This window comes from Pteropus vampyrus, unplaced genomic scaffold, assembly GCF_000151845.1.
Source record: "Pteropus vampyrus isolate Shadow unplaced genomic scaffold, Pvam_2.0 Scaffold130, whole genome shotgun sequence".
Taxonomy (NCBI): Eukaryota; Metazoa; Chordata; class Mammalia; order Chiroptera; family Pteropodidae; genus Pteropus; species Pteropus vampyrus.
Window position 1 is genome coordinate 3,793,834 of NW_011888911.1, and position 22,090 is coordinate 3,815,923.

General features: G+C 54.9%; 1 protein-coding gene across 1 annotated transcript; it reads right to left on the bottom strand.

Moving 5' to 3' along the window:
* Positions 1 to 217: 217 nt before the first annotated feature.
* Positions 218 to 21,357, bottom strand: LOC105296834 (proline dehydrogenase 1, mitochondrial). The gene is made up of 14 exons (XM_011367157.2): positions 21,085 to 21,357; positions 16,637 to 16,845; positions 11,817 to 11,851; positions 11,262 to 11,411; positions 10,103 to 10,167; positions 9,778 to 9,894; positions 9,289 to 9,368; positions 8,504 to 8,585; positions 7,062 to 7,154; positions 6,812 to 6,958; positions 5,774 to 5,949; positions 4,507 to 4,605; positions 904 to 992; positions 218 to 829 (listed from the first exon to the last, which is right to left on the bottom strand). Exons 1-14 carry the CDS (start codon positions 21,355 to 21,357, stop codon positions 642 to 644), a joined length of 1,803 nt encoding a protein of 600 aa, XP_011365459.2. The 3' UTR covers positions 218 to 641.
* Positions 21,358 to 22,090: the final 733 nt, after the last annotated feature.

The following is a 22,090-nucleotide window of genomic DNA, read 5'->3' on the forward strand; positions in this document are numbered from 1 at the left end:
GGTCCAACACTCTACATGGCAGGGGATGCAGTATAACCTAAAGGGAAGTATGGGCCTGACCTCCAGAGGCACATGATTTGGGAGAGGCAGAGCCTGAGGTGAGATTTCTCAAGCCATAGGAGATACTCCCTCTCTGCTGTTGACCCACCCAAGGGCCCCACAGGATAGAGTGTTTTGGGCACAGCACTGAGGGCTCTCAGCTATAGAAATAGTGGTTTATTGATCAGACTGCCTTCCCCAGCCTGGCTATTATCCATCTGTGGGGCTTAGGGTGTATGAGTTGGACTCTGGTGGAAGGCAGGCTTTCGGTTCCAAGGTTGTGGGAGTGAGCACAGATGGGGGCGGTGCCAACTTGTTGAAGGCAGTTTCTGACTGCCAGTAGCTCTGGCAGGTGTCCGATTCGGCTTACACCTGAGTGTCCACATCCTGGGCAAGGGCCAGGAGTCAGTGAGGCCCCACTTCCAGCAGTTCTCATAATCTTGGGTGTAAGAAAGTGAATCCATGTGAGGTTGGGCTTGGGTCATAGTTGCAACATCGGCCTAGGGGCCACCCAGACCCCCCAGATCCCAGCCCCAGCCTGAGGGCCCCAGAAGGCTGAGTCCGGTGGGAGTGCTGGCGGCGGCGGCAGTGGCCCATGGGTACTAGGCTGGGCGGTAGAAGAGGCTGCCTGTGCGGAGCCTCCGCCTGAGCTCCTGCCATAGCAGTTGCCGCTCGCGCTGGGCACCCTTCATGACACTGCTGTTCTCCAGGGCTCGGCGGGACAGGTAAGGCAGCACCTCCATCACAGGGCCGAAGGGCACATACTTGTACACAGGGAAGCCTGCCTGGCCTGCATGCACAGGCAGAGGCAGTGAGTCCCAATCCTGATGCCTCCAGCCCACTCCCCAGGAAGGCCCAGCTCACCCAGCGGAAAGCTGATCTGATCACACATGCCCAGCAGCTGTCCAAAGTACACCTGGCAATCAGCGGGATGCAGGCCCAGTTCCTCCATCCTGTGACCAGGCAAGGCAGTGGGTGAGCCCCTGGGCTCCCTGTGCTAGATCTTAGCCCCTCTGCCCCCCAGATACCATCCACATGCTCTAACTTCCATCCCCTGCAGCATGGGGCATAGGTATAAGCTCTGTCCTATCCAGATTAGGCCTCTACCCTGCTGTTCCTACCTTGGCTCATAGCCACCAAATTCCCTCCTTCCCTAGCCAGCCTCCCCTCCTGCTGTGCTCATTTCCCAATGGCCCCTTCCCTCCTGCCTGCCCCAACCCGTTGCTGGTACCCTGACCCATTGAGGCAGACACCCCCAGCAGCCTGCCCCACAGTGTGGCCCAGGGAAGCTCAGCCCTCCCACTACCCCTTTCTCTAGCCCTCGTTCTTAGGTGGCACATCTCAAGTCTTCCCACCCCAATCTGGCTTCTTGTCCTCCCCTTGCTGGCTGCTCCATCCTATATGGCAGCAACCAGCAGCCACTGAGTCTTTGGAAGGCGGGTGGTGCTACAAGTGTCAAACACGTGAGACTGAAAGAGTTAGTATGAAAAAAAGAATGCAGAATATCTTTTTTTTTTTTCTGAAATACCGAATACATGTTTAAATGGTAATATTTTGAATATGTTGGGTTAACTGAAATGCTTTACTAAAATTAACTTCATCTTTTTCTTTCAATGTGGTTACTAGAACATTCAGAATAGATGTAGCTCCCACTTCTGTTAGCACCACTCAGATGTTATGGGGTACGGGGGTGAGGCAGTTCTTCCCGGCACCCTCTCCTGTTCTCACACCTCCACTCATAGGATGTTACAGACATTCCAAAGATTTGAAATACCTACTTGTTGATTTCATTTTTATTTCCTGCTTCCTACATCTTTGTATCCAGACTTGTCTATCTGCACCGCACTCTGGGGCTGCCCCATTTTCCACTTACCCCAGGGGCATGTTCAGCCTGGGTCTTCCTCACACCCACCCAGGCTACAGGCCAGGCCTGTGCTTCCCTGTCCCTGCCCCTGCCCCAGGGGACTCCCTCACCCTGTCTCAGGGCTCTGCCACCCACCCTAGGTTCCCAGAGCACCAAGTGCACGAGGATCCCTAGACCTCCACAAGGGTCTTGCCTCAGGGCTGAGCCCTTATGTTGGGACCAACCAGTTGAAAGTGGCCTGATCAACACGATGTCACCCTGTCTCCAGTTCACGAATCTCTGTTCCCCACCAGAATACGACCCCATGAATGCAGGGCTGTCGCCATGTTGCCTACTGACTTGCTCAAGTGGCGTCCTGCAAAAATGACTGCCGACCCCTCCCCTGTCGGTGTCCATGCCCTCTGCCATGTGACTGCAGCTTTTCCCAGTGTACAGATGGAGGCTTTTGCCACCTGGTGTCTGGACTGGGCCTCATGACTTCCTTTGGCCAAGAGAACAATAGCAAATGCGCCATGGACAGAGGCTTGCCCTCTTCAGGGCTTCTAGAAGACTGAGCTCACCATGTGGCAAAGCCTGGGCTGGATTGTTGGACAATGTACACATGCTGCAGTCCCGTTTGCTGCCCCAACCATGAATGAAGCCATTTAGGGCCAACACACAGGCCATAGCTTAGTGTAGTCCACACTGCTGGCCCACAGAACATACTGGGGTTTAGGCCTGAGTCTGGGGTTGGTTTATTAACTTGGCCAAAGCTGACATAGGCTGTCTGACTGAGGTCCCTGGTGTGCAGCATCAGAGACCTACACTGCTTCCCAGGGATGGTGGGCCCAAGCTGCTTGGGGCTCCCTGACCTGCAGAGCAGGACCCCAGAACTGCGGCCTGTGGGGGCTGGGCCTTCCCCATGACAGGGGTATTTGTGGGGCCTGGCATGGGACCTGGAGGCTATGAGAAAGGAGAGAGCACTCAGCCGGCACTCAGGACGGGGGAAGCTGCATTCAGGGCAAGAGGCTGCCATGACCAAAGTGGTGAAGACAGGTGTGTTCTCAGTGGGAAGAAACAGAAATCAGGAGACAGGAAGCCTTTCAGAGGTCAGATTGTACCTTTAGGAGTTTCATAGTTCTCTGTCTAGTCAGTGTCTGAGTGAACTAGCCTGTGATTCCAAGCAAAAATGTGAGTGGCCAAGAAAGTCTTCTGAGTTTGTAACTGAAACTTAGGAAAGTGGCGCCTTGCACACAGCTGGTGCCCATCGGGCACACCACTGCAGGGGCGCAGGTTCCCAAGTGCTGGGCCAGGGGTATGGGAGGCTCTGCGCATAGATCATCCAGTGGAGGACCCTGGCATGAGAGGAATCAAGCCTTGACCAAGGTTCCATCACACAATATTTTTAAGCCTAAGAGAAAGCCAGGTTTTAAAATTTGCAACTCAATCATGTGTTCATTTTAAAAGAGAAGCCAGAACTAATCTTTGCTGGGCACAAAGGTGGCCCCCTGACATTGGGCGACAAGGATTGGGCATCCAAGGTGGGAAATGAGGGCCTGAGAAGTCCCTAGTGATGAAGGTAAGAAGGTGGACCAGTCCCGCTCGATTCCCGCACCCCCACGGAAACAGCCACACACCGCCCCCCATCCTCGCCCACCCTGGCAGAGATTCTCGGGAGGGAGCCTTGGCACGCATGTTCCCAACCGTAACGGCTGCAACTGCTGTGCTTTAGAAATTGTGGTTTTCGGTTGCAATTTCAGATTGAAAAAGCCGCACCACCACGAACAAAGCATAAGCAGCAACATTACTGAATGGGTTTAGAATGACCGGTCAGCTCTCCAGGCAGTGCCCAGTCAGGCAGCACCCTCGCCCCACCTGCACCTTCACTGTTCCTTCAGAAGCCCCATTCAGCAGCAAGCCTGCTGTGCGACAGGAACCCCTGCTTCACTCCTGGGAAAGTTGAGGGCCAGCAAGACCCAGAACAGTGCCTAAGCCCCAAGAAGGCAGAGGCTGGGGAAGAGGCAAGGGAATTAGGACCCCTGGTGTGGTGCTGCTCAGGTTAAGATATGAGACATAAGAACATGGTGATAATACTGGAATATTTAAGAATTTACTTCACCTTATTCCTATATCTGAGTTGTAAGGATTCTGCCAGACAAAGTTTTGTTCCACAGGATGGGCATTTAAAGAGAAAACAGACTATATTAAATTCCAGATGAACTTTAAAATGTTAAGAGAAATTGTTTATAAATGAGGCCTCGTAAGGCATTCCAATATTACACACTGTATTTATGCATTTCAATTAGCCATTTAAGTCACCTAATGAAATTTATTCCTTGAATTTTAAACTTTAATAAGTCAAGTATTAATTGAAAAAACCAAATTAACTGCAAATAGCGTTTTTGCTACAGCAGTGGTAATGCCCAGCCAGACCTGGCAGGGCAGGAGCCTGTGGGGCACTAAAGCTACTACTCAAGCTTGTTGCACAGATGTTCCCCGCAAAACACCCATGGTGCCTGGCAGGTTACTCTGCACATGCTTCCAGGGTGCTCACCAAGCCCCTTCCTAACCAGAGAACCTCTAAACAGCTGGGGCGGGGGAGGGGGGGTGCGCGGTGTGCCTACCTGCGCAGTGTGAATTGCACTGTATCCTCATTGTGGGAGGCCACCATCACTTGAGCTTTGGCGTTGTGCTTCAGCTCCTCCAAGACATAGTTGAGGCACCTGGGAAGAGTGCTACATGAGCCTGGGCCTGGAGAAGTCCCCCACAGGGGCAGAGGCCACAGGCTGTCCAATGAGAGCCCGCTCCTCCCAAAGGTGCCTGTGACAACAGGACCAAAGCAAGGAGTACTTGTCCCTCCTCAGCACCCTGTGAGTAAAAACAAGTGAGCAGCACTAGAGCTAACCATTCACAGCGGACTAGCTGAGGTACAGTGTGCTGTGTGCCCAAGACATGCAGCTCTGCTTCAGGAAGGGGTCTGTAAGGAATTTAAAAGCCCAGGTTGAGGGATGGGGCCCCCCTGTGGCATGAAAGATGCTGCCATCTGGCAGTGAAGACAACATTCTCTGACCCAGCAGCTCCAGGTCCAGGAACGTGTAACAGCTGTGTCCTCACCCATGCATACAACAGACAGGGACAGGTTATGCCCTGAGTCACCCTTATGACAGCAGGACACCAAACCACTTTAAAGCTTGCAGGGATGCACATAAGTATGGGCACCCCACGCTGGCCGTTAGGGTAACTAACAGTCTGCGTGATGATCTGAGCGGGAGGGGGGGTCCAGATACAGCTTTACTGAAAAAGCAAGGACAGAGGACTGAGCACACAACACCAGCCATGACACAGTCCGAGCCAGCACAGACAGGCACAGCAGCTCCAGGAAGGAAGCAGGGTGCTGCCGGGAAGAGTACACAGGCTGGTGAGGGGAAACACTCAAGAGTCTCTTTGAATTTGCAACACATCCACACAATCTCAGGAAGAAAAAGCATGAAGTCAGCCTGTCTATGCTGCATAACAGGTCTCCAAGATTTAATAGAGCAAAAGAGATGCAGAACAACTGATGGTCCCTGGAAGCCAACGAGCTGGGGGGAGGGGCTGCTCCAGCACCAACTGGTGCTGTCGGGAGACCTGCACCAGATTAATTTTGTTCAGTAGACATTTCTATATTTAAAAAAGCACCTTAATATTTTTGAAAAGTTAAAAGCAGAGAAAATCAGTTCTGGCCTCAGGGCTCCTACCAGAAGCTTCTGACCCCTAGGGCTGTCCCCCCATTGGATAGGGGTTCTACTGGGTCAGCTCTAGCACCAAAGCAGTATGTTTCCCTTGCCCTGTTTACTCACTTCTCTCCCCAGGTAGCCCTGAGGCTCTGGGGCCCAAGGAGGGCTGGCACACCTGTGGTACATGACGTTGGTAGCCTCGTATGTAGGGTTGATGGGGTCCTCATAGCCAATCTCCTCAGCACGGGCCCGCTCCTGGGCCATGTATGCACCCCGTACCAGCTTGGCCCCAAAACACCAGCCCTCACGGCGAGCCAGCTCCACGTCCACAGTGACGTTGTCATAGGCATCCTGCATGGCCAGGGCCAAAAGTCAGTGATCAGGATGGACCCCATCTAGCCTGGGCACAAGATCTCCCAAGGTATAGTCAGTGCGGGGTACGAGAGTGGCAGCAGCTGGCTGAGGGAGGTGCCCTGTGCCCACCTGTGGATTTTCAGGGGATCTAGGAGACAGGTGTGAGTGAGGGAAGCCTTTTGACCTGTTTCCAAGGAATGGTGAACACCTGCAGCCCCTTCTGTGTGGCCTGAGGACAGTCCTTTGAAGGGACAGGCCGGGTACCCGCAGCCATGGTGCATGCCATTCTCCTCAGGCTGACTTGGAAGTGAGCACCTTCCTGGATACCTCCCACCCTTACAGCCTTGATGCCCACCCAACCCCATGGCCTCTAAATGCCTCGCTGGTCCCCAAGCAGTCCAGCCTAGGTTTGTGCTCAGGGATCCCACCCTGAAACATCCTGGGCCTCAGGGGAACATGCAAAATTCTGGCCATCTTTTTCTGGGGAGGGGCCCAAAGCTTTCATCTGATATTTAAAGGGACCCACAGTAAAGGAAGTGAGAGAAAATGGTCATTCTTGAAGGCTTTGAAATCTGCGGATTCAAGTACATTAAGTGGCTCCTAAATAAGCTTCTTCATCTTCTTTCCACCCTTCAACACCCTTGTCTGAGATCTGGGGCCCAGAGGAGAGGCCAGCACACAGTGGGTGATGGGTCTTGGGGGGCCTTTCATCCTGCTCAGGGGCAGTAATGTCCAGCCAGCCGCAGCCACTGGGCAGGGGCCTCCCTCAACAGCAAGGCTCCGATGGGGGTGTGTCACCACCTGAACAGTGGAGCGGAGGGCGGGCGGGGGGCGGCGGGGGAAGCAACAGGCACCATACCCTGAGGTAGCACTGGTACGTGTTGAAGATAAGTGGCTTCTCCACATTGAACTTGCGCTGCATTTCCAGAGTCAGGCGACTGATGGCTGGCTGGAAGTAGGTCTGCTCAGCGTCTACCATCAGCCGCACACCCACCTCGGTGGCTTTCTTAGAGGTCAGGAGAGGAAGAGAGGGTTTGTTTGGGGCTCAGGTGAGACAGGGTCCCCACCCCTACACACACACATGCCCAGGCACATCCGAGGCCCTCGACCTTGGCCAGGACATCCATCCTCTGCAGCATCCTTGTCATCTGCTGCTCCTCCTCCTCGGTGAACCCCAACAGCAGAGGCTCCAGCTGTCCTGTCTGAAGGGGCAGCATGCGGTCAGGCCACAGCAGGGCCCCAGACCACACCTCTCTCACACCAGTGCTCCCCCCACCCAGATCCTACCGATACCTGTTTCTTGGTCCCCAAGACCAGCAAGCCTGCCTCATCTTGGTCCTCCTTCCACCCTGTTTATGCCTGAAGATCAGTGCCCTGCCCTGAGGCTTGCTGATGATACAGCAATGAGGCCACATGGAGGCATAACCTTGCAGCCAGCCAGCCAGCCAGCCAGCACGCTCCTACTCACAGAGCCAGCTGCCTCAGCTCAGGCCTGTACCAGAGTATCTCCCCAATACCCTCACGGGGTCTCCCTTCTGCTTCCACACAATGCTAAGGAAACTACCCTTGAGCCATCCAATCACCAGGAAAGACTCAGCCCCAAGCAGGAAGAGGGCTTGGAGGAAGTATCATAGCTACAGGTTCCTCTGCCACACAGCGGGGGATGGAGGCATCATTCCCAGATGGTGGCCTTTAGGGAGCTGGGCAGGTTGGCAGTGGGCTGGTGCTCAGAGGTGGTGGGCACCCACCCTGCAGGCCTGTGTAGCACTGGGGCCCTCTGCTCACCCCACTTGTCTACTAACTCTGCCCAGGGTACTCCCAGTGGGGCCTCAGTGTCTCAGTTTGGGGGCTGAGCCCTCAGCTGAGGCTTGTAGAAGGCAGTGTTTGTGGGATGTTTTCTCAAGGCATTTCTGCTGCTGCATTACATCCCAGCTTAAGAAGCAGTTTCAAATATGACTGGAAATTACTGGATACCCACCCATGGACAGATAGAGTCTTATCCCTCTCCCCCTGAACATAGGATCCTAGTGACTTGTTTTTAACCAGTGGAATCAGGCAGAAGTGATGCTGTGAGACTTCTGAGGCTAGGCTAGAAAAGGTGATAGAGCATAGCCTGGCTTGTGGGGACTCTCCCGCTGGGAACCAGCAGCCACATGGTGAGGAAGCCCTGGCTGACAGCTGGCCATGTGAATGGCGACCCTCCATGGTGGCCCCAGGCCCCGCCACACTCTGAGTACAACTATGAGGGAAACCCTGAGAGAGAACCACCCAGAATCATGAGGGAGAATAATGCGTGTTGCACTTTCAGGCCAGTGAGGTTTGGGATGACCCCTGATGATATACGGAAGGCTCCCTCTGACACCCCTCTCCTCGTGGGTCTCTGTCCCACCCTGTGGGCCACCACTGTGTCTGTCCTCTTCCCCCTGAACCACAGAGGTCTCGCAGGGCCAGGGAGGACAGCGGTCTTGGCCCAGGGTAGGCAACAAGGAACATTTCCCTTCCTGGCCCAACATCCTGAGACGAGGCTCAGTGGCGAAGGGGGTGGCATTACCTGCATGTTAGGGACCACCAGGTGCTTGGAGAGCTCAGTCCTGCTGTTGATGAGGCTGCTCCAGTCCAGCAGATCCAAGGTGCTATGGGAGAAGGTGGGTCAGCAGAGTGGCAGGAGCAGCTCTTCCACCTGGCCAGGCAGCTTTATCCACAGGGGCTAGGATCTGCTGGGGGACCCAAACTTTAAACTAGCCCATTCTCTATAAGAGCACCCCCAAACCAAACCCCCAAAGAAACCGCCTCAGCGTTCAGTTTCAAGACAAAATGTAAACATCGTCCTCAGTTTAAAAAATGGAAACCAAAACATAAACGTGATCTGCATCGGGGCAGCAGCAACTATGAAAACTCGAGGCATGCACCCAGAACACCGCAGGCCATGTCAGGCTGCGGGAAGAGTCGAACACGGCAGGATTAGACAGCGTGCAAGTAGACAGCACCCTGCTGCCAGCCCAGGGGCCCTGGTAACCTCGGTCCTAGCCCCCAGCACCCTACGAATGATGCCTGGGACTCTCTAGGGCCTCAGCTACCCTATGCTTCACCTGTCTGCTGTGCGGGGCCTGGGGCGAACTAGTCCTGTGCCCAGGCTGCTGCCCCCATCCACGGACTCCGGCTCCATCAACTCCCATTCTGTGCATCTCAGAGGATCAGTTCCTTTGGTGCCAACACCCTCAGGCCCATGCACTTGGGGAGAGTAATCAGGATTGGGAAAGGCTGCTGAAACTCAGCTGGAACCATGGCAGAACCAGAACAGATACCCCTGTCTTCTCGGCCAGGCACTGCTCTTACCCGGACACACCGAGGGTCTCCGCCGTGAACCAGTTCTCGATCTCCTTCCTCGATGCGATGCCCATCTTCGCCACGCTTTCCTTGAAAAGTGAAAAGGCATCAGTCCCCTGGTGTCCCCCCGCCTGTTGGTTTGTGATCAATTTTGACTTGATTACACCGTCAGTGAAAACAGGATACGGTTCAGGCTTGTGTTTCTGCTCCATAGATGGGTCTATCCCCACCCATTTCTGATGCCCCTTCCTGTCCCTACAGTTCCACAGTGGCCCGTTACCTGTGGGGCCAGCCCCTCCATCCCCCAGCCCAGTGCATCCTTAGCCTCTGGTCAGATTCCTTCCAAGCTGAACCCTAGCAGCTTCAGGGTGGGTTGCAGGTCCTGGAGCAGTTCAGGAAACTCACCTCAGATACCATCCAGCCAGTTCCTCCTGGGCAGGGCACCTTCCCAGTCCCACAGTGCCCACCTGCCCCCACCACCAGGGAAGGGCTGCCCACCTGCAGTGCCACCACCTCCAGCTTCGTGTCCATGGCAGCCAGTCCGGCATTCCCTTGCTCTGCAGCCATGTGGTGAAAGAACCGTCTCCACTTGGTCAGCACATCTGAGAACTGCAGCTGCAAATGCAAGCCTGAGCCCCTGTCTTGAGTGCATACCCAGCTCCCTGCCCCCAGACAGCTCGCATAGCCCCTGGGCCCCTCCCCGTCCCACCTGTACACCTGGCTCCCAGCCCCAAGGTACCAGCACAGGAGCCTTCACTGAATGCTCACAGCAGCCTCTAGTTCTTGCAAACTCTCTCTTCACATGGATGGTTCCCACACTTACCAGAAACTGGGGTCTCCCCAGCGCAGTGAGCTTAATGGCTGAGAAACTGTCATTACTGGCTGTACCTATGGGGAGCCACAGGAAGAACCCTTAGGGCTCTAGAGGGGGAGGGGGAAGACCAGGAGCCTGTGCTTACCCATAACTGCAGTATAAATAGCTGCTCTAGATGCCCCACCCCAAAGGTGGGAAGGGTGGCTTGGCAAGGTTTGTGTTTGCCACATGAGTTAGGAAGGCAGTACCCATTCCTACACGGTCCTAATGATCACCCCCTCCCCTGCCTCAGTTTCCTCTCTCATGCCATTGGCACCCAGGTTGCCCATGGTGGATTTATAGAACACAGAAACACAAAGCAAAAACACAGCCTGGAGAGTTGGAAAGCACTCCACCACCACATTTGTATCTTCACTTCCAGAGTTTGTCTTTGCTTCTGCGGGACCATCCCGTCTATTTGCCCCCAGGCAGAAACGGCAGGGAGGCAAGGAAACACCCCTGGCACTGGACACTGGATGGCTGAGCATCTGCCTGATGGGCCGGGGTCTCCCCAGCATCATTCTTAGAAGGCTGCTTCTGATCATCGCTCATATCCATTCCTTAAAGTGTTCAGAAGGTGTGGGACACACTTTCCAGTCACAGGAGGGTTGCTGAGGACGCACAGTGGAGCAGCGCTGTGACCTGGTGGGTTTCTGAAGACTAAAGGATGTGGAGGCCTCAGTGACCTCCCGACGTAACTGGCCTCCTAGGCAGGTACTCGTGCCCCAAGGTTGCGTGGGTAGGACTCTACTAAAGAGGATGTGGCACCAGCTCCCTGAACCGTGCAGCCCTCAGCAGACCCAAGTACTAGGGGCCACTAGCCCACTGACAGCCTCTCCAACAGTCCATGTCCAGGCACTTGGTTCCCAGGAAAGGGACAGGAGGCAGCTGAGTTCTCTGTGGAGGTGTTGAACACAGATGTGACCTCAGCGTGACTTGAACCTAGTCTGTGGCTCCTCCATGTCACTTTAGGTCATCCTCACAACACTCAGGGCCACCCAGACAGAGAGGAAGCCCCAAGTGAGGGCTCCAGCCCTGGCCTCCCATTCATCCACCATGCCTCCCTATGCCAGGTGTCGGCTGGGGCTGGGCCTGGCAGGTGGACAGCCAGCAAAGAGTGGGGCCCCACCTGAAGCCTCAATGCAGCGCAGGAATGTCTCCATGTGGCCGTCACACTTGGCTTCATTGGCGTAGAAGTAGGTGCGGGCACTGATGACACCGTCCCTGCGGTCTCCAAAGGCCCGGTGGCCCTGGTACTGCTTCTCCCTCTTACTGGTGCCTGCAAATGGCCCAAGCACTCACGCAGTTATGCACTGTGCTCTGGTCCCAACCTCAGCCCCAGCACACAAGGAACTGCTCCAGGAAGCCCCACAGCACCCCTGCACTGTGCTGCAGGATGCCCCCCAATACCCAAGCACCCACTGCACTTTCTCCCTGGCTGAGCCCTAGTCACATGGCAGACCTGGGCCAGGAAGGCAGAGCCCAGACTGACTGAGGGCCATGAGAATGTGTCAGCATACTTGGAGCAATGGCCTGGTTGCCCATGGACACAGGGAGGAACTTGGCACTGCCCCCCTTGTTCCCTGGGCTCGGCCTGTGTACCTAGCCCAGGCCCCGGGCCACAGTGGAGGGTGGAATAGTAGGGGGGGAGCATTCCTTGGTGAATGGCTTGCCTCTTACTCACCGCTGCCCTTCCTCTCTGCCTCAGAGGTACAGGACCTGTAGGAAGGAATAAGGCAAGGGTCTGGGTCATGCCGCCTCAGGCACAAGTGATAAGTACATTCCTATCAGGAAGGCAGTAAGAAGAAACTAGAGACTGAGCCCTGAACTTGACCAAAGAAGGCTGTGTGAGGAGGGCTGGGTTAGCCTGGGCAGGTAAGAGTGACTCACCAACCCCACCCGCCCAGGCCTCCAGAGTCACCTCCTCTGAGGTGGGAGGGGCAACAGCCTCTACACCAACCTGGCTTACAAGCCTCGTGTCCTGGAAAAGCCTCAGGCTGTCCATGGGTGGAGCCCCTCCCTAGCATGGGTAAGGGACAAAACTACCTGATACGTAGATGGTTCTCTGAGCAGCCAAGGGCATGGAGTAAGTCCTTGAAGCTAGCTAAGCTATGCGGGCATTCCTTCTGAGGAAAAGACAGGGCTGTGGAGCCAGTCAGGGCTCATGAGGAATGAAGACAGCGTACAAAATCCTCCAAATCGAGGAGCAAAGTCCCTTGCTTTCCCGCCTGCCCCCAACATCCAGGCACTTCCAACCACTGGGGGCCCAAGGTCTACTTCCTGCCCCTACCTCTAGACAAAACTGCTAGGACCAGCACCTTGCTTCATTCTTGCCCATTAGGCTTATTTTCCAAGCAGCAACTGAAAATTTTCTTTTGAAATGCAAACCCTCCCATCATATCCAAATAACACCTCCAGGCCTAATGAAGACAGGATAGTGAGGGCAGCCCTTGGCCCTGGCTGCCCCCGCTTCACCCAGCAGAGGCTCAGCCTGGCTACACTGGCCTCTCTGCAGTCCCTTAGCTATGCCCTCACTGGCCCAGCCTGGCCTGCCCCCATCCCCACAGGCAGCACAATAGACACCAACCTCCTCCTCACAGTGGCCACAGAGTCTGAGACAGCAAGAGTCATTGCTAAATCTCATCATCTCACCATTACTGCCCACCAGGCTCAGGGTGGCCCCCCAGCAGCTCTACCATCTGACTTTGTATTTAAAGCCCCTTAAGTCAGTAACCACGGAGAGGGCTCAGCTGCAACCCTGCAGCCATCACATGACTGCCAAAATGCTAAGGGAGGGGGCCCGCAGCTCTGCTCACATCCTACAAAGGGTGGGCAGTAATTTTTCGCCCAGGGCACTCTGGGCCAAGATAACACCAGAGAAGCCCATGGAAGGTACCTGCACTTTTGGTAGCCTCACATGTGTTAAGAGGCTGACAGCTTTTACCTCACTGCTCCCAGAGCAGGTCCTAGGCTACCCAGCCACCCTCCAGGGGGCCCTCCCTCCCTGCCTGGCTTCTGTGTAACCTCAGGGCCTAAATCTGGGACTCTGAGCCAGAATGCCTAGGTTAAGCCCTGGGAGTTCCAGCAGCCAGGCCAATTCGCAGGGGCAGGGGGCTCCCCATGCAGTAGTATAGCCCACGAAGCCACAGCCTAGAGATGGGAACGGGAGCTAGGCAGGCAGCTGCTGGTCTGACTACCTCATATCAACCAGAAAAAAATACTTGATGTAACAGAAGAGGATGAGGTGTATGACCATGTTGGCCCCACACACAACATCCCTGCTGGGGACAAGGAGCTCCCCACCGCCAACCCACCCCAAGGCCCCCAGGCAGGGGTACCTACAAGCCCCAGGCCCCTCAAGCTGTGGCCCAGATACAACCAGGCAAAAGCCATCCACTAAGGAGGAAGCACAACATGGGAACCCACTACGTATGCTAAGGCAGGAGCCTGGTCAGCAAGGATGGTGGCTGGCGGGATTCAGGCCTGCTCTGTGACCACACAGTCCTCAGCTCAGTTAAGGTAAGCATTAAGGATGCAGTTGTCTGCCTGCTAGGCAGAAGGACTTCTATCAGAGATGGAAACCGTTATCTATCTGAAAGGTCCCCAGGGCCTGGGGCCATGTGAGGTTTTCTCCTGGCTGGCTCCGCCAGACTGGGGTGGGGGAGCACTCTCCTTCTTGCTCCTAGTAGGCTCCATGACAGGAAAGCAGCCAGAAGCCATGAACCTCCTAGGCACAGACTAGAAGGGAAGTAATTTAGAAATGGCCCAGGCAGAGGAGCCAGGCGGGACTGCACAGCCTCATGGTCAGGTGGATGGGTCACAAGGAGACAAAGACAGCAGTGGTGGAGTTCACTTTACCACAAGGGGAAAGGACAGCACCCAGTACACACACACACACACACACACACACATACACACACACAAGCATGCATGCATGCACACACATGTGCATGGCCCAGGACATAGAGGGAACAGAGGACACCTAGGGGCAGGCAGCAGAGAAGGAAGAACACTCATTCCCCAGGGGGCATGCAGAGGTGGCAGGAAGACCCCAACCGCCCCTTCGGCTGCCTCTAAGCTCAGCTCTTGGCAGCTGTATCTTGTGCTTTGTTGACTAGATGCCTTTTAGAGAAAAGCAGAAAGTGAGGGGAGACCATGCTAGCCACCCTCACTCTAGCTCTCCACTGGTGAAATACGGGCCAGGTGGCAAGAGGAGAAAGAGAAGCCTGGCAAAGTCTGCAGGGATCAATCCTGCCTGCACACGTGTCTCCCTGGCTTCCCCAGACCCTGGCTCCAGGCAGCACCTGAGACGATCTGTGCACACTAGTCCCAGGGAAGACGCCGCTGTTCTGGGGACCAAGGCCCAAGAAGCCTCCAGCCATTCCTGGGTCTGCACAAACGGGACAGACAAACCTGCCATCCACACTGTCCCCGGTGTCCTTATCATAGCCAATCAATAGTAACATGCCCAAGGCCCTTTTTCCATGCCCATGGCTCCCAGCCTGCTAAGGGGACCCTTATGGGGCTCCTCTCCTAGAGTCAAAGCCCTGGCCCCTGTCTTCTAACAAGTGTGAAAATCACCATCCTACCCCCTCCCTAGGTGGCTATTGTCTCCCTCTTGCACTTCGGGCCTCTCACCTCCTGCTTCCTACTCTGAGAAGCCTTCCTAGGTCCCTTCATCATACCTTCAGGAGGCCTGCTGGGCCTCTTGCACATTCAGATGCCTCCTTCCATGCTGTTCCTCTTACAGTTATGCTGAAGGCAGGCCCAGCACCCCCCGCTTACAGCCTTAATTGGGGGGTAGTGGCCTCTGTATTACTCCCTAGAGCAGAGTCCATGGCCCTTGTGTCAGGGTTAGGAAGACAGCTCTCTAGGCCCCACCAGGACACAAAAGTAGTTCCCCATATGGGGCTGTGTGGTTAGAACCACTCCTGGCCAGGAACACCCAGTGAGCCAGGCAGGCAACTTGATGGTGTGAGTGGTTGACCAGCTCCAGCAAGCCTGGTTTTGCACCTCAGCCCAGGCCCCTTGAAGGCACAGGGCCACCGACAGCAGAGCTGGGCATGCATCCTTGATACCTGCCACTGGCATCAGATGGCAGTCACCCTGTTAGGATGGAGGACTGCCACTCATGTCCCAGAGCCCATCAAGCAGGGCTCCTGCAGGATGAAGGGCACCAAGAGGAGGGCAAGGCAAGCATACTTCCCCATGCTCCCTCCACAGGGCAGGGGGAAAGTCAGATGGATTACCCTGGGAAAGGAGTCTTTTCATACCAGAGAAAGAAAATTCAATTGTGAAACCACCCAGCCCTCCCCCTGACATGGCAACACAGAGCCCATTAGTCAGTCAATAGGCAGGCACCACCCACTAAGAACAGAGGGGATGCTCAGCTGGAAAACCCCACATTTGAGACAGCGAATCACTAGGCAGGGGCTGGGCTCCCTAAGCCAATCAGCAGCCACAAGGCTTGGACATTCTGTTCTCAGGGCAGGAAACTCATGTGATGCCTTTCACTTCTCTCTCCTCCATTCTTCTCCCTGGGCCAGAGCAAACACCACAGCCTGAGATGGGAAGGTTATTCAGCAGGCCTGTTCCCAGCCTCAAGTGGGTCAGGCACAATTGCTGTCAGGACTTAGGGCCTCAGATGCAACCGAGGGCCTGGCCCAAAGGGGCGCAGGCACCAGCACAGGAACTAGGTGTTTTGCAAAGAAAGAGCTGGTCTTGTCTGGACACCCCGTTAGGCCACTACTCCAGGAAGCAGAGGGTGACCTCCAATTCTGAGCCAGCAGGTGGGTCAGGGAAGTACCCATCTGTTCCCACACTCACTGTCCAGAGAATAAGCCCACCGCAAGTCAGTGACCTCAGGCCAGCCTACCACACTGGTCTTGGCTGCACATCCCCTTTTTCATGGAGCCCTGGGCAGGCTCCAAACCCACCAGGTAGAGCCCGGGCAAGGGTGGGGCACTGGGATCCTCTCCCCGACCCAGCAGGTGCAAGAAACCTCCCACGCCAAAGTAGGCACATCTTTTGTAACAACTGGGGAGCCCTATTCTCAGCCTTGCAGGCCATCGGTGTCTGACACAACTATTCAGCTCTGTCCCTATAGGGTGAAAGTGATTTGAACTTCATATAATTTTCACATGTCACAAAATATCATTCTTGCTTTCATTTAGTTCAACCATTTTAAAATGCAAAACCATCCTTAGCTTGCAGACTGTACAAAACCAGGCAGTGGGTGAGATCAGCTGCAGGCCATAGTGTGCAGACCCCTATCTTTACCACTACTCTGGCCTCCCTTGCATACACCAGGCCTCCTACACACCAAGCCTCCCATGAAAGTCCAGAACTGCCAGCCTCACAGGGCAAAAATGCAAGAACCCCAAGCCGAACCCAGGAGGGCTGCAGGTAATCAGGCTGACCAATCTCTCCTAGCCTTGGCCTCCTCCCAGACCAGGCCTCCCTGGGGTGCTTTTGGGATACCACCAGACGCCGGGCAGGTCTTACTCCATCTCCTGGCGCTCCGCCTCCTCAGTGCTCAGGTCCTCCTCCACACCATAGTCCAGGATGGAGCCTACGCCAAAGGTCCTGTTGTGCTGGATCAGGGGCCGGATGGACTCCTGGTCCTCGCCAGCCACAAAATGACCATAGAAGGTCATCTTCATTAGCTTGTCGAATAGCTTTTGTCCCAGAAATCTCCTGGAGAGATGAAGCAGCTGAAAGGCAAAGGAAAGTTGCTGTCCTGGGCCACCAGCTTCCTATGTCCCCAGCAGGACATCCTGCTTCCTCATTCCCTTTATCCTAACCACAAAGCCTTGACATGCTCTCCCTAGGGCCAAACTCAGCTCAAGGCCTCAATTTTACAGTGAAGACCACCCAGAGCAGCTTCCTAGTCTGTTTGCAGCAAACGTCAATCACCCACTCCCCATGCAGGGCAGGTCCTAAGTGCTGCCCCTGTGGCCACTTCCTCCCTGCCTCGTATGCTGATAGATGGATCCTAGTGGTACTCAGCAGATGCCTGATCACTGCGTGGTGGATAAGGAAGAGAATGGCAGGTCTCTCTGGGAAGAACAGTGCACGTGTTCATAACGTTCTCTGTATCTATACCTCAGAAGGTTATGCTGGGGAAGAGAAGGATTTAGTGCAACTTTCTAGAAGGCAAGCTCCCAGATTTTTCAATGTTTTGTTCACTGCTTATTCCAAGTTCCTAATACAGTGTCCGTCAAAGGGCCAACTCTCCAATGGTTGTTGAACAAATGAACAAGCACAAAATTCAGAATGAGTCTGAGTTCAGAGGGAGTGAGGTGTAGGCTGATAATAAGCCAGGTGACCATCTACAAAGTTTTGTGAGATGAGAGCCCACCCTGAGATCAGTGGGGACTTAGCAGTCATCCAGGGCCACAGTGGACCAGTAGCTCGGACAGATGTGCCCCTGAGGAAGACAACTGCCCCACATTCTTCAAATATCCTTCAAATTTCTGCCAACGTTCATTCAAATATCCTGAGCAGCTGCTTTGTGCCCCAGATAATTCTAGGCTGACCCAGAGGAGCTCACATTCTGCTGGGGAAGAGACCCTGAAGGAGGGAGGAGCAAAGTAATTACAGGAAGTGATTTGGAACAGGGAGATGTTTTGCTAACTTATACCAGAGAGGGGGACTTGCCAAGGTGAGAGGGTGACATGGAGCTGCCACAATGAGGACAGCCAGGGCAGGAGAAGCGAGACAACTGGAGGCCTCTTGGGCACACCCACCACCTGTCTGGCAATGCCTGTGTGTCCACTGCCCCTACCCCTACCCCCAGCTTCGACAGGAAAAGCTTGAGGTTTCTCCAACCCAATGGATAGTAGAATCCCCTATTTTGTGGAGGCCATTTCTTAAGACCAGGGTTTCAAGGAACAATCTCTAGTCTAAGCAAAAGCATGAGCAAGTCGAACACCTTCATTCCCAAATCATTCCCCAGCAGTCCACACTGGCCCAAAAGCAGATTTGCTCTGAACTGCAAGATGGGGCTCAGTAGAGACGCCTCAAGGCCACACCTGTGGGCACCACAGGGTGTCCCAAGGACTAGAGTTTCCAGGCTATCATCTCTATTTTGCTGTAATTTCTATGTCTAATTTTATTGCATTTCATTGTTTTTATAAAGAGAACTAAAAACAAAACTGCCAACAGAGGAGGACAGGGTAAGGCTCGCCCCTAACCATCCTGGCCAGCTTCATGTGGAGCCAGGGCCAGAGCAGCCTCACTGGAGGGGAAGCTGTGTCTTAAACATACTGAAGGTCACCCCAGTGGCAAGCAGGGCAGAACAGCCATCATTCAGTTCTGGAAAAGAACCCCTGACAGTGTACATGTCAGCTCAGAGGTCTGGCAGGAACGCACCATGTGTGGAAATATCTCCTCTCAGGTCGGCAAATTTTCCCATTCAGGGCCACATGGTAAATCATTTAGGCTGTGTGGGCCACACAGCCTCTGTCATAACTATTCAGCTCTGCTGTTATAGTGCAAAAGTAGCCACAGCCATCACTGATCAAAGGAGCAGGAACAAGATTGACCCTTTATTAACAAACAGGAAGGCTGGGCTTTGGGGCTCTGGGCTGGTCACACCCTCCACTGCCTTTGTAATGACCTCCTGCTCCAAGGGCAAAGCTCAGAGGACATGGCCACCCAGGTCACCTGAGCTAGTTATTCACCCTCTCATCATGGCAAAGGAGAGGCTGGCCTGTCACGGGGCCATGGAAGCATACGGGGTGGGGCTGGCAATTTTAAAGCCAACTCCAGAACAAAGTGGCCACTTTGTAACCATCTGGGCAGCACTACCTGAGATGGGAGCGACCCCACCTCTTCTCTGGGTGGGGGTATATCCTTTCCAGATTTAGAAACTTCAACCAGCAACACATACACTTGTTTTCACTGTAAAATATAGATGCATGCTGAGCAAGGACAGATAAAACCAGTTCTCTCTCCTCCCTGCCCCCTGTAGGGCCACCATCTGCAGTGTCTCCTTCCATCACCCTCTTCTGCACTGGCTCACACCCAGGCACAGAAGACTTTGTCATGAAAGACCTGGATTTTCTAAACTCTTCTCAGTTAGATCCCCACTGGGTCCCAAGCCAATGCAGCAGTTCAAACTTGGCTCTTCCAGGCTAACACTTTCCCCGGGAGCAGATTTGATGACCCCCAACACCCCAGCAAGAATTACACAGACTGGAACTGCTCAACAGGACAAATTTTCAGCAGGAGGAATTTTCACTGCAGTCCAGAAGACAGGGAAGAACAGGCCCACAACTCTGTAGTCTGTTTGGCCTTTGCCCCCTTTCCTCCAGCACCAGGCATCAAGGCTGCCATCAAGAGTGGGATCACCAGCAGTGACAAAGGCAGAACAGGTCCCACTGGGGGCATGCAGAGCATCGACCACCACCGGTGGGCTCTTCCAGGGCACAGGCAGCATGTACCCACAGCTCAGTCCATGTACTCTGGCACTTGCGCCTAACAGGCATCGCAGAGACAGCAGAGCTGACACATCCCTCCCAAGGTACCCTAGGGCCCCCAGGTCTGCTGACTTCTCTGCTGATTTTGAACCCAGCAATGGAAACTGAGTGTTGAATCTACAGAAATTTGGCCTAGCTGGTTCCATGCCCTCTCTCTCCCTCCCTGCCAGCCACAGAGGAGGCACCACTTCTCCACTGCTCATCCCAGACCCACCCAGCAGTCCCGTGAAGCCCAGACTGTGGAAGCCTGGTTCCCATCATTGAGTCTCCACAGAGACTCCGCAGGCAGACACATCCTGACTCTCTAGATCATTCCTGCCCTCCCCCCACCCCCCATTGCCTCCTCCCTCCTGACCTCTGCACCATCAGTGCTTGCCACTCCTTTCTGGCTGCTCCTCAGATGTTGGTGCTCCCCAAAGGGTCCTTATCACCTCCCAAGCCCCACCAGTTTCCTTCACCTCGAGTGCCCCTTCTTGCCCTCTTTCCCAGTGGACTGTCCATGGCCACAGCTTTACCTCAGAATATCCCTAGGTGCCACAATGCCACAAACATGAAATGGCTCTCCAGAGGCCTCCACTTCTCCAGTTCCGCCCCTTCTTCCTCCATATCCCTCCCTCCCCCATTCTCAATCTGACCATGCAGTTTCCAGAGAGATCCAAGTCAACACTTGTGCTGGCCTCACAGTTCCTTCGGAGCCACCCAACTCCAACTCTGTGGGCCTCTGCTCTCATCTTTCACCTGCTGTGGCCTGGCCTTCACCTAAAGCCTGAAGTGTGGCTTGGTGTTCCTCCATGGTCCAACCTCCCCGTTGGGGTTGAAAGAGGAAGCACAATGCCTTCAGCACAGTCTCTCCTGAGAAATCGACACCACCTTCATGAAGAGCCCTTCCAGACCTTCGCCATCAACAACTGGAGCCTTGCAAACCGTTCCTAGGTTCGCCTTGAAATAACTCTATCTCTGTACCCCAGAGTAGCAGTGGCTAAGACAGTGTTCTGTTTCTCCCCTTCCCAAAGCCCTCATTCTCTTCAAAGTTGCCATTAAAACTTTAAAAGTTGGGTGTTTGAGCTTCTCATTTTTTTCTCCCAATGCTGTTCATCATGGCCTTGGCTGGGAAGCCCCTGGGTAAAGGAGAACTCCAGGATCCTAGGCTACGAACTGTTCAATACCACTAGATTTCGTTTTGGGTAACATGAAGGACACTCAATTTTAAATTTTAGGTCACAACTTCTGTATTACCGCAAGTGGTATATAGCCTAAAAATTAAATTGTTCTTTATTTTTAGTTCGTAGTACTGAGAGGTGGCAAAATAAAAGGAATGCAGGAAACACCTTCCTTCCTGACTCTCCTCGCTACGGGCCATGATCAAGAGACTCCAGCTTTACATTCTGAAAGTTCATAACTGATACCGGGACAGACAGAGGACCCTGTGAAGCCCTGCGCACTAGCTCACCCACCCGACCACCCTCGCACCTGCTCGTGGCGCGCCAGCAGTGCAGGCGAGGCACACAGGCGAAGCACCAGCAGGCTGCGCACCAGCTCCCAGCTTCGCCGGCTGCGGTACGCCTCCTGCGCGTTGCCGAAGTCCACGGCGGGAAACTGCGGCCGCGCGGGCTCTGCCGCCCCGCGTCTCAGCCCGGTCACTGGGCCCGCGGCACGCTGCTCGCGGGTGGCCGGCGCCGTTGACAGCGGGGCGAGGCGGGGAGCACCGGAGCACACAACCGACACGACGTGCCTCAGAGCCATGGCGGGGCGTCTGTTTGCTCCCGGGCTGCTTAAGTACATGCCGCCGCCCCGCCCCTCAAGCCCTGCCCCGCGTCCAGCCGCGCCCTCTTCTCCGAAGGACCCGCCCCACACCCTGAGCCACGCCCTCTCCCAAGGCAACCCCGCCCCACGCTCAGCCACTCCCTCTCCTCGAGAAGCTCCGCTCCGCCCCACCCTAGCCCTCGCGCCTGCTCCTATTGAGGTCCCTACACCCTGCACGTTCCCGAATAGTCTCTGTCCTGTGGCAGGGCTCGCCCACCGAGCGGTCCCATCTACGCCTGAAGCCCGCCTTCTCAGCCCGTGGCCACACCCCCAAATGGGACCCTGTCTCCTTGGCTGCTCACCCCCACCTCTGCCTAGTCCGCAGGAGACCCCGCGCCTCCAGGTACTAGCTCTGCGACCAGGTGTGTGATTTCTCTCGCGTTTCACAATTTGCCCAGCGAGCTAGGTGGGCTCAGAGCTGGTGCGTCAGCACCGTCGCACACCCGCACACCTGGATTCCTCCCTGGTCTTTGAGCTGCACGGACTCACAGCTGAGGCTGGGCCTGCAGAGAACTGAAAATCCAGGAAGGTGGGAAAGTGGTCCCGCTTCTCCTGTGGTGTAAAGGGGCGTTTGGGAAGCCATCTGTCCTCTCCTCTGGCGCCTTAGGAGCTTGCCCAACTCAGTTCCATGGCCCACACAACAGGCAGCAACGGACCACCAGGCTCCTCTGGG

Bases quoted from the DNA above. Each gene is read 5' to 3' on its own strand.
- LOC105296834 (XM_011367157.2), bottom strand. From the start codon at position 21,357: ATGGCTCTGAGGCACGTCGTGTCGGTTGTGTGCTCCGGTGCTCCCCGC. The intron at 11,852-16,636 runs GTAAGACCTGCC...TCCTTCCTACAG, and splicing joins GCGGAGCGCCAGGAGATGGA to GTCCTGTACCTCTGAGGCAG. The intron at 830-903 runs GTGAGCTGGGCC...CTGTGCATGCAG, and splicing joins TCAGATCAGCTTTCCGCTGG to GCCAGGCAGGCTTCCCTGTG.